Source organism: Nipponia nippon, unplaced genomic scaffold, assembly GCF_047370975.1.
Source record: "Nipponia nippon isolate SJK-2023a ecotype South Korea unplaced genomic scaffold, ASM4737097v1 scaffold_2, whole genome shotgun sequence".
NCBI lineage: Eukaryota > Metazoa > Chordata > Aves > Pelecaniformes > Threskiornithidae > Nipponia > Nipponia nippon.
Genome location: NW_028262336.1, coordinates 53,175,156 through 53,191,877, shown reverse-complemented (window position 1 = coordinate 53,191,877; position 16,722 = coordinate 53,175,156). Strand labels below are relative to the sequence as shown.

At 35.5% G+C, this 16,722-nt stretch overlaps 1 protein-coding gene across 7 annotated transcripts in view; it reads left to right on the top strand.

The window, feature by feature from the left end:
- The window catches only part of STS (steroid sulfatase), a 117,154-nt gene that overhangs the window by 69,932 nt on the left and 30,500 nt on the right, over positions 1-16,722 (top strand). For all 7 annotated transcript variants that reach the window (XM_087757028.1, XM_087757024.1, XM_087757022.1 and 4 more), the window contains 2 exons: positions 8,669-8,828; positions 11,457-11,578. In XM_087757028.1, coding sequence (XP_087613154.1) covers positions 8,669-8,828; positions 11,457-11,578 — 282 coding nt within the window. The remainder of the gene's footprint in view (positions 1-8,668; positions 8,829-11,456; positions 11,579-16,722) is intronic.

Sequence of the window (16,722 nt, the reverse complement as noted above, 5' to 3'; positions counted from 1 at the left end):
TTTTGGCCCATTTCTCCAGCCTGTCGAGGTCCCTTTGGACGGTAGCACAACCATCAGTGGATCAACCACTCCTCCCAGTTCTGTATCATCTGCAAAACTGCAAAAAGGAAGAAAGATAGACCTATACAGTAAGCAATAACAATACAGTGAGGTTTTCAAGTGACAAGACTCCACAGTTTTTAATCAGTAGGTATCTGTCTGAGAAATGACCCTCATATTTTAAGAGAGCTATGAAGGAAATGCTAAACAAGCAAAACAAGCAATGCCAAAGTCATGAGGTTACAAACTATCAGCTGGATCCCCTTGGGCTAGCACCAGAGTGAAATATATCTTGAACATTAGCACATAGGCCTTACATAGTGATTTAAGTATTTAAGGAACCATATGGTTACATATCTGTAGCTGTAGGCACAGCCTGAGGTGTTTTAGAAGCTCTGCAAAATATTTGCTTTCTAGAATGCCAGACATAAGATACAGGATAAATGACGAGGAGATAAAAAAAAGACAAACACACTGGGGAATATGCCTTCCTGAGGAAGTTTGATAGAATGGAGTCTTTTCTATCAAGCCTTGCAAAATTTTGTATTCATACTTACAGAATGGATAACAATTTGAAAGAGATCTTACCTGAATTAATAAAAAATCTGATTGATAGGGTTACTTGGGGAGTGATGGTGCTTCAAAATAATTAAAAAACCCAAAATAATTATTGTATGAGAGACATTCTTAATAAAGTAAAAAGAAATTAAAAGACCCACGCAATCAGTTGAATATACTTTTAACATTTTAAAATACAATTAATTCTGCTTTATCTTCCACTCTCTCCATCTCCGTATCAGTCCTCAATTTAACAGGTGTATTATGCATCTTTTTCAAAAGGGCCGAAGTGCAAGTGATTAATTATTTGCATAATTAGCAATTTTCATACATAAGAATTTAGTCATATTAACAGTCATGTACAATGAAAAGTGTTAGAGGTCTGTACATCTCTGCCAGATTTAATGAAAACCAGACCTGTGAAGCCCTAAGTCTCAGGCACTGAGGTAGCAATGTGCCCAAAAAAGCAAAAGGACAAGCTCTGTGCTGCTTGTGCTCATGTGTGCATGCACGAGGAATTTGCTTCATCTGATGAGTAATTTACAAAACTGGGAGGCATGCATGTCCTTTCTCCCTGTCTCTGCTAGACAATATCCACTACTTACCTTTCTGTATATGAGCACTGCATGAATGCAAATACGAATCAAGCCACTTAACCCTCTTGTCAGAGCTGGAGCAGTATGCTCCACAATAATTGGTTCTGCCCTAAAATCAAAAGCTCTCAACAGATCTCCACAATTTGAACTCACTAATTTGCCTTGATATCCAGCCAAATGACCACCAATAATAAAATTTAAGAGGAGTTTGGAGAGTTAGGCTAGCGCTGCAAGACTGAATGCAAAAAGGCGACACTGCTATTTAAAGGTTTTATTACTCTGGATTCTGACTGTGGAACAGTCACCGTAAATTTGGATAGCCCTTGAAATTAGAAACCAGAGATAACATAGTGTTTGACTAGTTGCTGTCATACACAGTCTGGTTTATCTCTTCAGTATTCTTTTTTAGAAAATATTATATAGTAATATTGAAGTGATGGATCGAAATCATGGCATCTCTTTCCAGTGGCCTTTTGCTGACAGTTGTCAGGATCAGAAGCCTTGGATGCAGATGCAGGAGCTGTGTAGTGAATAAAGAAGATCCCTAAGAAGATCTCTTCCTACTCCTAAATAGTATGACCTTGGTTTAAGATGTGAATTCTGACAATTTAGATTCTACAAAGAGTTTTAGCATTAGTTACAGAAATTTTCATCACAGAAAGATGGAATTCCACTCTGAATCTTTCTAAATTCTTAGCATAACCTAACTCCTTTGGCAATGAGAACATGGTGCTTTCATTGACTATTTTGAAATGGGACAGCTGCAAGTTTCATGGAACATCTTGAAGTTTAATACTGTTTCCTCATTGATATAGGATAAAGGAGGGAAAACTTATTATACCTTCCCTAACTCACCTTTGTTTTGTATACTTTTATTGTGCCTCTTTCCCTTTAATACCTCGTTCAGAAAAGAATTGTCTCATCAGTCTCACTCATCAGTCTGAACTGATGAATTTTTCCTTGTCCCTAATTTCTTGTTATTTTCTTCTGTGAACTATTTCTAATTGTGCAATATATTCTTTCAAAATGACTTTACAAGTATCGCCTTTTGGGTTTTGCCATGAAATGTCACTACTTGTTTATATACTTACTTTTTAATATTATCCATTTAATCCTATAGACTGCCTGTTGTCTTTGTATCTTACTGATTACAGATGTGCATTAAGTATTAGTCTTTGCATAGGTCCTTTTTCTTAAGTATGCACTGAACATTATGGTATGAATAACTAAGACTGTAGACCCTAGTTCAGTTATTTTTTCTCTAATGTTCATTGTACTGCAAATATTTTTACAGAATTTGAACTTGTGTCTTGTTTCCTGTTCATCCAACTTGGTGTGAAGTCCATTGTCTTTTTTTCTGAATTTGATCAACCTGTGATACTTTGTGTCATATGTGGATTTTTCAATTCCACATCTCATTTCCCTTCCAAAATTGAAGTAAATATATTAATATCAATACTCAATACAGAGTAACATCAAGGTAGCTTACTATTAACTTTTTTTGCAAAGTGTTGTAGGCTATTTGTTTTATCTCTTTGTTTCCTGCCTCTTAGTCAGATTTTGATTCAGGACACAACCTTTTGTCTCCTAACCCATGATTAATGTTCCAGGAACTTTTCCTGAAGGTTCTTGTCAAAGATCTTTCAAAGGTTTAAATCAAGATACAACCTCTACAACAAAAAACAGTGACTATTTTAGTAAGAATTTCTTCCCAAAAAAATCAAGACCCTGAAAGACTCTTGGGTTTATACGTGATAATGTATTTTTCCTGGCTACTTAGAGTTTTGATCAGAAACTGATCAGAGAAATTAACAGTTTCTCTCAGAAACCTAGTAGTTCCTGTGGACTTATTGGGCCAGTGGGTCCTTTAAGTTATTTGGGCCTGTTAGTTCCTTTGGGAACTTCCAGTTCATGATCTATTTTTTTGGAAAATCTTTGTTTCTATGTATTTTCCTATTTAGCTCTTTATCGTTCATACCAGATCACTGAATTCCTTTTCATATATTGGCATATGTCATATCTGATGTATAATTCATAACTTCTAAGTTATTTATGACATATAAGTTATTATGACTTAGCATATAAATTATGGTTCTTTTAATCCTGTTAATATTAACATTTTCAGATTGAAATATTGAAACTATTGTGTTTAACTGAAGTCTCTTCTTAAAACTTTCTATGTAATTTTTCCAGCATTTTTTTTTTCAGTTCTGTGACATTTCTCTGTTAAAATGTATGGAACTTTGAGGTACTGTTTTTGTATGCGATATCCAGGATATCTGCACTGACTTTTTCTTTAGGCGTTTTTCACTATCTTTCTCATTAGTATAACATCTGCAATTTAAGTGTGTCCATTTGAGCTAGTCACCTTAGCTTTCTTTTAGGAACAGAAATAAGGTTAGATTTTCTGAAATATTTAAATCTCTACTGTAGAATAAGGTGACTAGAATAAATAGATTAATAGAGTATTCTCTCTGTTGAATAAACAAGCAGCTTAAGATGACTGATCTAAAGGATGCTGTTATATTATTCTTTGGTACTCTGAGATATTGAATCTAATTATTTTGTGCTAATTTTTATTTAGTTGCTTAGTCACTACTTTCTTGAATTAGCTTCACTGTATTAGAAAATGTCTCTCCTGTTGCATACTTTATAGCAGTAAACAGTGAAGGCATTAACAACTTTCCTCTACACTTCTTGTCATTATACTATTTCACCAGTATATATGCAGGCAGTGGAGTTCCTCCCTCATTATCACTTGTTGACATCTATCCCAGTCTGTTACATACGGGATTTTCTACGAAGTCTCCTTGTATCTCTTAATACTCTTACTGTCAGCTTCTTTTGGACACATAGCTAAATATATTTTGACTGTACCTTGGACCAGCACATTAAGAATACTGTCTGTCTTTGTATTTATGAAGCATTTAGCACAATGCATACAGGCACTTGGCTACTGTCATGCTGCTAGAATGGGTCATGAGTTATGCTGCTAGTGGAAATGGAGTCAAACACTGTTAGTGGCAACCCATTTAAACAATCATTTTGAGTGCTTTGTGCCTTAGAAATAGATATGTTCATAGTTACTTTGTTAATATCCATGAAAAATAAGAAATGAATGTTTCTTAAGGACTTAGACACTGATTTTTTAAATCGCATCTACCGCAGATCTGTGAGAGCTGAACAAGGACTGGAGGAATCAATTATCTAATATTTTATAGAAATTTATTATTTTTATACAATTTCATATACTGCAGTGATAAGATCATTCAGCAGTGTTTCTTAAAACTATTACTAAACCTTTTCCTATCTGTAAGCCACAGAGAAATCAAACTGACCGTTACTTTGTCCTCAGGAACTATGCTATTGCGTAGTTAGTGATATTAGTTGGAGTTTCACTTTTGACTTTAATGAGAGCAAGAAGTGACCTTTTTTTCAAATGTATTGTATTTTTATATTCTTACTGAAGTGATCCAGATTTTTAAATAATCAACTCATCTTGTCATTTTGACTGAAACAGAAAATATGCTGAGAGATAATTTAATTTGATTGGAAGAAAGACCAGATAAGAAGATGTCCAAATGAGCTGTATCTATTAGATTCACCTGTACAAAAACAGCTCAGGTTGAAAATTATCAAAAACAGTACATGAAACAGATTGAAAATCCGTAAAATAAAGAATAGGCTTGCCATTGAAAGGCAATTGTTGTTTGTTTTATAAGGTAAGCAATAGTAACTAGTTTTGGTTGTCGATATTTGTAGCATAAAGTCCACTACAGATGGTAATTAATTTCCTTGTATTTTTCTGTCATTCAAGAGAATAAATTGGGTTTGGAAGCTTTGTTTTTAGAAGAACATAAGGAGGAAGGAAAGGGTAGTATGATTATAATCCAAGTGATCTAAGAAAGATATTTTAAATGGTTTTCATCATTTATCATTCAAAATATTAGCAGTGATATACCACAGAGTTCTCCTTTGTATATCAACTTTTGTAAAAGCTCTATTCCTAGAGTTAGGTAATAGCAGTTAATTTAAACCAGAGGGAGAAAAAAAAAATTCTCTTAGGTAAGACTTGAAATGAGGTTAAAATGGAAATTTGACATCATGTTGTGGATGACTGCAGAGAGTTATGTCTGTACTTTGCCTGCTCCTGCAGATTTTTCAGGAGAGGTGAATGTAGGCTATTGCCTACAGGGTGAAACTACTCAGAAAGCATAGATAGCTAAGCATGAAAATACAGCCTGGGGTGTTTTATGCTGTTTTAAAAACATTTTTAGAAGAATTTAAGAGAACAAAAGTAATATATAGCTAGGCTGCCTAGGGTTTGCCAGGCATACATACTACTAGGTTCCTGCCTTTTCTCTGTTTCAGTGTTGTCAACTCCAAGCAAAATACAAAAGTAATGAGTCAGATCCTGAAATATCAAGAGATTTTATTTTTAAATAATGACCTTTTGTGGATTTTTTTATTTTCCTTCAAATATTTTAGCCATTTGGATGTTTGTTTCATGTTTCAAGCATTAGTAGTGAAACCTTGATTTATTTTTAAGGAAAAAAGAATGCAGATAGCTTGAACAATGTTGAACAGCTAGAGTTTTAAAGGCAATGTATGTCAAAGGATTTGTAATCATATAATGGCATTAAGAAACTCTAGTGACGTCACTAAACACAGTTCTAATAAAGAGGAACACCACATAGGCATAGATAATAGAAGACAGTCTTCCGCAATGACCTGTAATTCCTGCCCTGGTTCCCTGCTATTCCTAACCTCCAGAGATATCAAAAAATTATGCTCCAATTAGTCTTTTGAAAGGAAAACAGCAGTCACTTCTTCATAGACATAAGCAAGGAGATAGCCCTGCTGTGGCATCCATTTTGCTTTTTGTACCTCACAGCAGGGAGGCAGAGTTTGCTGAGTGCTCCCTTTGTGCTTGGGTAATGCGCAAGTATTCTGTCCTGTTCTGTAGTGATTCAAGAAAATTTTACTGTGAACCTAGGAGCCATGAAAGTGATCCAATATCTGGGTTTTAAGACTTGCAACATGTGTGGGAATGGGATTCACCACTTACCTTGAAATTGCTCTGTCTTCAGATTACACAGGAGGCAACAGTAAACTGAGAATTTATTTAAACAATCCAATCCAGCTAGCACTGTTACTAGGTTCAGACAGGTATACAGAAATAAAAGGAACGTTACACTTAAAGCTACCTATGGCATAGACCAGCTCTTAGAGTTTTCTGTCTGTCCATACTGTCCAGCCAACAAGCTATTGTGATGTTTACACAGAACTAGGATCTGGCTCATGACCTAAATCATCTCCCTGGCATAATTGTTCACTGAAAAATATCTTAATTTCAGGATATCTGTAATTTTATGTCCTTATACTTTTCCTGGATTTTTATTCAGGATTTTCTGTGAACTATATCTCAGGATATTAATCTTGACACTTTCCTGCTAGGTGACACATAATCCCACCAAACTTTTAAAATCCTAATTGCTGTTGTACATGGGTAGAGTCACCTTTTCTACAGAAGATGCACACAGTCTATGGACATCTACGCTGATCTCGAACTAACTGTATTAACAACCCATGAGCATACTGTTGGGTGAACACTTCCTTCTGCTAGGGGACAAGTGCTTTAAACCTCACCAAATAAACCTTTATAAAATTAAACCTACATTTTCTTTAGATTTTTGTTTTGAAAATCATAATTTTTACAAGAATGGAAACAAAAATAATCCATGCATCTCATTCCTGAGTTTTAGAATAAGTAGCCACATGCATTATGGTGAGAATGGATACACATTTGATGCAGTGACGAGTAAATTTTTAAGACTGCTTTAACGGATAGTCTTGTTGAGATCTGAACTTGGCACTGCTTTCTAAGAACAACTTAAGCAAAGATTGTTGCTTCACGTCATGTTGGATATTAGAAAGTCTAAGTTTTCTGATGTCAGCCTAGCTAATCACGTGTCCCTGACTATTCAATATTATGAATTCTGATAAAGCCCATGAAAAAAAGTAAGCAAAAATCTTGGTATAACAAAGAACCATGAGCTAAAGTTTTTCCAGCCACAAGACTGTATATATGCGTCATAGGTAAAGATCTATGCAAAAGATAGTTTTCTCTCTTGAAGTTTCCACTTACCTTTATGAACAGTGAAAAACCTGTAGAAAACCTTATTGAGAAGTGAAAAACCTGTGAAAAACAGGTGAATTCTGAATCCCCCAATGCTGAAATAGATCACTGAGGAGTCAGTAAGATAGACAGCATGTATGGCAGGGCTGGTCTTGAAAATAAAGATATTAAAATCTGTGGTGTGCTTTGAAGGTCTAAGAGGCTGAGGAGACAGAACTATTATGTACTTTGTTGTAATATTTTGTTCTTTTGTGTTTTTTTTTTTAACTTCAAAAAGGGAGATACAGGAAAAACAGGCTCATAGTATTTTTGTTAGAACCATTAATTGCTTTTGGAATCAGTTAGTGGCAGGGGTTCAACATACATATTCCTCTTCTTTCAGACATTTCTATTATATAAAACAATCTCAATTTAGTTGTAAATTCCTGGCCCAGACCATGCTTAACCACATCCAAAACCCATCCGTTTACCAGAAATATTTTTTCCAAGTGATATATCAATTTCAAAGATCAACCTGAAGTGCTGTACAGTCACATGACTGTGTAAGACTTTAATAATAGCACTTGTGATAGCTCTTCATACAAAGTTTCATCAAACATATATTAAGTAATGGTAGAAATATTAATTAAACACATTGCCCTTTTCCAAAGATGTCAGGAGGACTGGGCAGTGATGGATGAACTGGCAGTGACAGAAACAAAGGAAATGGCTGCAATGTAATGTTGAATGCAATCAGCTGATAGTGTATTTGATGCAACTGTGCTGGTTTAGAAGTCAAAAAGGTCTTCACAGCATCCTGAGATCTACCATCACTGTAGCGAATTTCTTCCTAATGCATTGAATTGGAGAATTCAGTAACATAGTTAAATTAAGTTAAATTTCTTCTATCTAAAGTCATTAAGCACCATTTTTAATAAAATATCATATATCTTCTCTGGGTTCATACCTCAGGCATACAGGCATACATCAATTTATTTTTGATTCCTGTTTTTTGGTTATATCTTCACATACCTATGTGGCACACTATCTAGACCAAATTCTATATGAAGAGTCCTGCAAGGTGCCTTTTTATCTCCTACAGCTGTTATTTAATTTTGTTTGTAAACTAAATACATTTTACAAGCTCTGTCTAATACATATTAGTAGATTTACTGTGAAAAAGGCACTGATTGTAGGTGGAAAATCTAAACCTAACAAATTAAAAATAAAATAAATGCATTTAATAAAAAGATTCTAGCTAGACAGAATATTTAATATTTGGAAATTGCATCTTGGGGGGGGGGTATGTTTCTAAGAAGAAACTGATTGTTTAGCAAGTAAAACTTTAATTTTTCAGGTGGAAAATCAATGAACTGGGAAGGAGGCATTCGTGTGCCAGGGCTTCTCCGTTGGCCTGGAGTCATACAGGCTGGTGCCTATATTGATGAGCCCACAAGTAACATGGATATTTTTCCTACTGTAGTCAAACTTGCCGAGGCACAGTTACCCTCGGACAGGTATGCTCTGTAGTTATCTCTGTTTTAGAGAAAGTCTCATGAGCATTCCATACATTCTGGTTATGTCTGCTAAGATAGAGGTGAGAATGAAAAGAAAAAATTACATTTTAAAAGCACTTTTTTGTCATTACTTACAGTAGTATGTTGTCTCTTTTCATATTGACATACTGATATATTTTACAGAAACATTGTATGTAAATATAGTTTAACCTGCAGAACAAGCACCAAGCAACATGAGGGTAAGAGAATACCACCAAGAGCAACATACTGTCAAATCATGGCTTAGAATTATTTACTAAAAGCAAAAGCGTATGTGTCAAAAAAGGCTCTGTTCTGCATGAGTGAACATGGTAGAAAAAGGAACTGCAAGTGTAAATTATTTTAAACTTTACAAGCTCAACCTTGGCCTGCTTAGTATAACAAAACACATCAAAATGCCTTCTCACAGGATTTTTTCTTCCCTACCAAGTTAGTGAAAATAATTCCTTACGGAGTTTTGCAGCCTGATAAGAAAACCCACCAGGCTTCTAAGATTCATTAGATGCTTTATTGACACTACTACATAGCTGTGTTTTGTCTTGTTCAGGAGACACCTAGTCTCAGCAGCAAGGTGCCTGCACCTAAACTCTGTTGCCATCCAAACCCAGTAAGTGGAGAAACCTGCTGATATGCATATGCTTTGAACACATCTACCATACACAAACATGTTTTGAGCACGAAGCATCCAGAATCTGCATAAGGAAAACCAGTGGTGAGCAGAGACACTCTGCTAATGATGATTCATTGAGTGTTTGAAGGAAATGGCAGGGCAGGACATGTGTAAGGCATGGAAAATTAGTCAGACTGGTCCTGAGAGATCCCCTACAAGCAGTAACTGTCGAACCTAAGCAGTTCAGGTTGTTCTTAATGTGGGCCAGTATTATGCACTTTGTTTTCATATTGCTTGAGTGAAGACTAAGTGCCGATGTTTTATTTTCATCTCTTTGATAGAAATCCCAATATACTTACGTAACTTCCACTTGCAAGTTGCTCCACTCTGATTCTTCTGTGTAGACTAGGTGCCATAATTACTGCTTCATGGTAGGTCAGAGTGGAATGCCATGGACTAGCTTGAGGCATCTTTGATACAGCAGCTGATACAGCCTATCACTCCACTGAATTCTTCCTGAGAAATAAGCGAAATGACTACAATTAGGATTCAGTCACTAGGAGGGAACAGATTAGAAAGGGAAGGAGGAGATGTTCCTAGTCAAAGAAGAAAAATAAGTCATCAGAAAGAAAAGGCTCATATACCCCCCTGAAACCAGCAGGTGTGGGAAGGCAAGAATACTGGACACATATTACTGGAGACAACCTTTTCTCCATCAACAGGCTGTAGAACAGAAAGTGTACAATAGACATGCATCTGTCCTGCTCTCAGCTTGATAGTGGGCAAACCTGTAGGGGTGAGAGAAGAATAAATTACTCAGGCAAGAAAACATGACAATTTGAAAGTGAGAGAGACCCTAATTCAACAGACCCCCACAGACAGGGATGCACCCAGAAAGCAAAGTTATCAGATAACATTGCTTTAGGAATTCCGGTACGTTTTCCTGGACATCCTTTGAGAAAAGTTCTGCTCAGAATGGTGTTGTTGCATCCAATTGCTGCCAAGAATTTCATAGTCATACGTAGCTCATGGCTTAAAAAAGTGAAGATAGTACCTGTCTTGTAATAGTTACACTAATGTGAAAAGGGTTTTACATGCTAATGAAAATTAACATAGATGTTTAAGGGTTTAAAAGTTTAAAAAAAGTTTTTATGAGATGTTGCTTAAAATGCTTAAAAAATAATTACCTGATAATCAATATATCAGCAAAAAGGAATTTCCTATAAAACTTCTTGTAAAATTTGTAATTCACACCAGGTCAAAAATACAGATTGTAATTTCTCCCCCACCAGCTGATTCTAGCAATTCAAAGGCCTAATTTAGGGAAATATTTAGATGCCTTGCTTATTTTATATCTCCATTTTGATGTAAATTGACTGACTCCTTCAAAGCATGGTCAAAATTGTCCGGCAGCATTTAGAGATTTTTATGTGTGTGTGTGTGTTGTTGATAAACACACATTTAAACATAATTTATTTTCAGTTTTGAAATTACTGGTTGTGTGTTAAATTCTGGCATGCATAATTTGCTGGACAGATTTCTTACCATTACTTCCAGGGATGCTAACACAGCACAGCATATATTTTTTGGTTTAGGGTTGCTTTGGCCAGACTGCTCCCAAACAGCTTGAGCAGGTATATGTGTTTGTATACCTGGAGGACTGTATTGTAGCAATTTATTCACATATGTTTAGTCACTTTCTCAGAAAAAAAAAAAAAAAAGAAAAAAGATAAAAATGGGTTGAGGGAGCAACCATTCCTAATGGTAAAATGTAAAATTTATGTTTCCTTAAATAATGTAGAAATCAAAGGGGAAGAGCACCTGAAGGTGTTTCTCCGAATTGACGAACTGGAAGTGGCCATTCAGATCATGAGAAGAAGATTTATTTTTTTAAGGAGTGGAAATACAGAGTTACAGTATCTTCTCAGTAAAGTGAGGTTTGAGTTATTCTTCTGACTTTGAAATGCTTTCTTACTCAGAATTATTGATGGACATGATCTGATGCCCTTACTTCAAGGAAAAGTTACCCGATCCAAGCATGAATTTCTCTTCCATTACTGTAATGCATATTTAAATGCAGTGCGCTGGCATCCAGGAAACAGTAAGTACACTTGCCTGTTCACATTTTAAATATTTTATATAATTTTTATTGCAGCTTGAAAAGAATCAGGAAAAATCCTTGGGCTATAGTAACAAATAAATTGTTTAAAATATCTAGCCTTTTTCCTTCTTTTTCACTTTTCTTTTTGCTAGAACACCTATTCACCATTTTACTGTTTGACATTAGTTTGTGGCTGTGCATTAATGTTACATATCAGTACAATACTGAGGTCTGTAGTATCTGAAATTATTTTTTTTAAGCTTGCCTGAGAGATAGTCTGTATTACAGAATGAAGTAGTCAAGGTTAACTGTTAAATCTTCCTAAAAATGTACAGGTAATAGGATGGCTTGCTGAATAACAGCACAAGTATGATGTGAGCATGGCCATTTTTGTTATTGAGATAGCAAACTATAGAAGAATCGCTGAGTCAAAGTCATAATTATCCAATAAATGAATACAGTATTAAAGCATCCCTTTTCTTGCTTTTTATGAACAATAAAATACCACTTTGTAGGCTGAGGAAAAAAGCATTTCCCACTGATCTGCTCCTTTTTAACTAATAGCTTGCTGTTTCTGATAGCAACTTCCACATTAACCAAAGCATATTTCCCTTTCTATAAAAATCTCTGTGCTGAATGAAGTCTATCTCAATTGACACTCAAAGTGATGACTTGTATTACAGCTTCAAAATGACAATCCAAGACAGGCTTTGGTGTGGCATTTTTTGGTTTAAGTACCTTCGGAAAAACTTGCTTAAAGCTTAATGTGCAAACTTAAAATGAGTTGGAAACTTTGTCTTCTTGGTCACCTGTAGGCTCTCTCTCTACCTGTCTTGTGCTTTAAACTAGGAAAAGGGAAAATATTACTTATAGCACTTATTTACCACTACTTTGCCTATATATCTTTCATTTCATAAATAATCATAAGGAAGAACCAAGCAACTGCAAGATATGGTTATCTAGTACCATTTTGGATCTGAGGTTGGATGAAATTATTCTGCGTCATGATGAGAAGTAGGCAGAGCTCCAGGCAGGCAGAGAGGCTGTTTTTCTCAAACATAGACCTTTGGAAGATGAAGTACCCCCTTGTCTGAGGAAAGGGTCAGCTTTGTAAATTCACTGAAGGTGAATTTAATGGGAAATGTAGGGGAGCAATTATGAGGGGCTAGTCTATTGTATTTACCTGAGGGACGACAATGTAGATTGTGATTCTCCATTTATCCTTCCTCCAAGGCAATCAAAACAGAAAGCCCACTCAGAACCTGGCAATAACATTTTCATAACACTGTGCTGATTTTTGTATGGAAGCATTTTTGAAATACTACCTCGTCAGCTTACATTGTAGTGTGAGAGTAGGCAATAGCCAGGCATTCCTCTCTACTCTCTTTTGTACCAGTCCCCTGGGAGTGCTCAATGCCTGCTTCTTTCTTACTTGTCCAGTCTTAGATCTTAAAAAATGCCTTTTCCATGTAGACAATGCAATCATATTTGTAAAGATATTTGTTGCAGTCAGCTAAAGGTTTGCCTCCGTTTATCTCTCTCCCATGTGTTATTGTTGTATGGAGATAAATATACTTGCATTACAGCTGTACGCACCTGATACTATCAGCATTGCTGTGGGTACTCATGTGGAAAAATGAGTACGGTTGGTTTTTCTTCTGATATCTCAGCAGCTCTATATGAAGCAACTGATAAGTTCAAAGTGCATTATATGACTAGTTAGAGTATTATTGTCTTCTAGCCTCCCATCACAACTAGATCTTTACAGCCAATCTCAGAGTCCATCCACAGTCACTATTTCTGCTACTATTAAGTGGTACTTTAATATGTGAAAATGAAGACAGTAAAGCAGAAATATAATGCAATGCTTTTTTCTTTTTTTTCTGGAGAAGTAATTATTTCAAACATTTAATTCAAAATGTTGCAGAGCTTTTGCCTAGCAGCAAAGAACTAGATTGGAAGTATCCTATAGCAACAGTTCATTCCCTATACTTCGGAATACATCCAAGAAAGTGGATGAGGCCATGATCATTAAAGACAAACTAGAAAGCTGGAATATTGTGCAGCTTTCACTTAACCTTAGCATGCTACTATTATCAGTTACAAGGCTGTAAGTCTTCAGGGTTTGGGTATAGACTTATCACCATTCCTATCTCTATTCCATGTCTAACACACTTATGGCCTAAATAAGTACCACATGCCTCCATGAGCACTCACGTTTTCCAGTATCCAGAAATGGCTGTAGGATCTCTCATCTTTTAGTTTCACCTTGCCAATGACTGTAGTCAGGCGAATAGCACTCAGTTCACAGAGGACTACCAGAATCAGTTACTTAATATTCTTAAGGATAGTCTTGAAGAGGTGATATTCCTTGTCTAAGAAAAATCAGGACATTCTTGAAAAAAATGTTGTCAGGAACACTTGTCTCTTTCTGTGTACTGTAAATGATCTTTTAGACCAGGAAAGGCTTGTGTTGTTCTTGATCTGTGTTCCCCAGATATTTAGCTAGATTGACTACAGCTGCTTTGGAACTATGTAAAAACATGCTGCCTGCAGATTATGCCTGTACGTATGGGCCAAATGCTGACCAGCTCTGCCTCTCACTGGACCTGAGCCTTAGCAGAAGAAACCGTAACAGTGTGAAATTAATAACCCCAATTATGTTCAGCATCCTCTGCACTGCTCTGGTGATGGGCCCTTATTGATAGGACCCAATTGTCCAACTAGTCTGAGACTACATTATAGACTGCTGATCCTTTCATTAAATGTGTAATTTCTATTAATTTTAAAGATGCACTTTTTCAAGAAGAAAGCAGCAACAGCCAGAAATTCATAGAAAAGAAAGCTTACAACTGCTAAAGAAAATTTTATTTATTTATTTATTTATTTATTGACTAAAGTACAATCCATTCTAAATAAAGGGTAAAGGGGCATATATATTGCATATATGCACCTATTAATGCAGATATTCTCATATTTCTTACTATATTTATTTTCTAGGAAGTCTTAGTTTGTATGTCAGCTTCAGCTTGCGTATTCCACTTTTTTTCCTATGTAATGGAAGTGTAGGATTAGCTTTGATCCTAAGGAAAAATGCATATACCAGGAAGTGAGCAGGAAGCAAAAATTCTGCTTAGTTATTTGGTACCTTGTTGCCTCCATCACTCCACAGTTCCCTTAGTAATTTTATCTTTTGAATTGCTAGATTTACACTGTGCTTCACTCCAAAAAACTTTTTCGGTTTAATTTTTGACTTTTAGGCTATATATGAAACAGGTAAATTTTGTGTATGTGAAATTTATAGTATTTGCACACCTTTCCCTTGCTTGCAAGCTTCTAAAACCTGACAAGCAGGTGTGTTTCTCACATTATCCAGGGAAGGTCAGAAACTTCAAGGTGAACAATTACCATTTTACATTTATATATTTAGAGGCTAAGCATTCCTCATAACCTAATCAATACGCATCTTCATTAAGACTTATTAGTTAGGTCAGTTACTGCATTCACAATATACTTTCCCCTTCATCAGCCCTTTGAAGGAGCATTTAGAGGATGTGTGCTATGTAATGCTTTTCTCAACCAACAGTTCAAAATTTAAGCCTTACCCTTTCTAGAGAGACGTGAGGAAAAGAATCTCTCTTTTCTCTACCCTCCTTTTCTTTCCCAGCCACAGAAAATAAGCTAGCACCGTTTACTTCTTCATCTCTCTCTAATTCACTCACATTTTGCCTGATATTAAAAAATAATGCACATTATTCTTCACATTCTGAATTAAAAAAAGAATGAAATATCAGGCAATTTTCTTTGCTCATGATTCATGTCTTGCGCTCACAGACTCGTGCATGCTGACACTTGCTATCAGTGTCTTGGAAACAGCCAAGACATACAGTCCTAGTCCTTGGAGGATGATTTCCTGTTATTCTGAAGCCTTATAAATATGTGTAATTTAATTGATCTGTTAAAAATACAGAGAGGAAGACATGCTAAAACAGAGTCAGCAAAGTACTGTGATTTCTCGTTTTCAGTGTTTATTCTTCACAGCTGCCTGGTGTACCATATAAGTACCAATATACAAAAGCAACACCTTTGAAAAAAAAAAATGAACCCAAAACTTTTCTTTCTGCCTAGTAAGATGTAATAATTTAGATTTTTTTAATCATTAAACATTTACATTTGAAACAAAGCAGGTATAGGATGTGCCTTTACTTTCTTGAGCGGTGCCACCCAAAGTTTTATGTAGCTTTCTGTTAGTTGTGTATGTCAGATTATGCGTTGGCCTAATTTAACTCTTATCACGTCTTCTTCTGCTAGTGCAAGTAGACCAATACTTGTGTATTTGCTAAAGTTATAATTTAGCATAACTGAATACTAAAAAACTATCAAGAGCTGTCTCCACAACATTACTGGCATGTGAATCAGTACTTTTAAAAATGCATTGCTATGACAACTTAATTATAAGGAGAGAATTCATCAGATACAGAGCAAATCTACAGTTGAATGGAACTACTGCATCTTTCAGGCTTCTCTGATTGTGCACAAAATTTGCATTTGAAAAGGAGAAAATATATTGTAATCCTGTGTAATAAACATTGAAAAATGTAATGCAATACAGTCTGTACTATAAAGAAATAACTATCTTCGCAGTATTTTGGTGCTACTAATAAAAATATACTAATGTTTCTGATAAATGCTAGAGTGACTTTACTAGCAACACTTCACCTTTTCTATTTCGAAATGGATTTCATTATTCAGTGGAAAACGTCGTTCAGTAAACAAAGAAAGAGACTTGCTATGGCAAGTTAAAATGAAGCACAGTAGACAATAGAATCAAACTAGTTTATCATGCAAATATAATGACTTTTAAAGACAGTAGAAGTTCACTGAAAAACTTTACGTAGAAATTTTCCACTTTGCCTTACTTAACAAATAGGATACATTTCAATTAGTGTTTATTCTGAGTTTCTTGTATGTTGTGATTTTCTGCAATTACTGAAAATAGTTCAATCAAATTCACCAACCAGGGATTTTTTCTGTAATTCATATCTATTGTGATTCCTGGCTGTTGCAATGTCCTCCGTGTCTACCGTATTTCATGACAGATATTTTGTTCTTTGGCTAGAGATGAGGGGATCTTCCTAGTCATG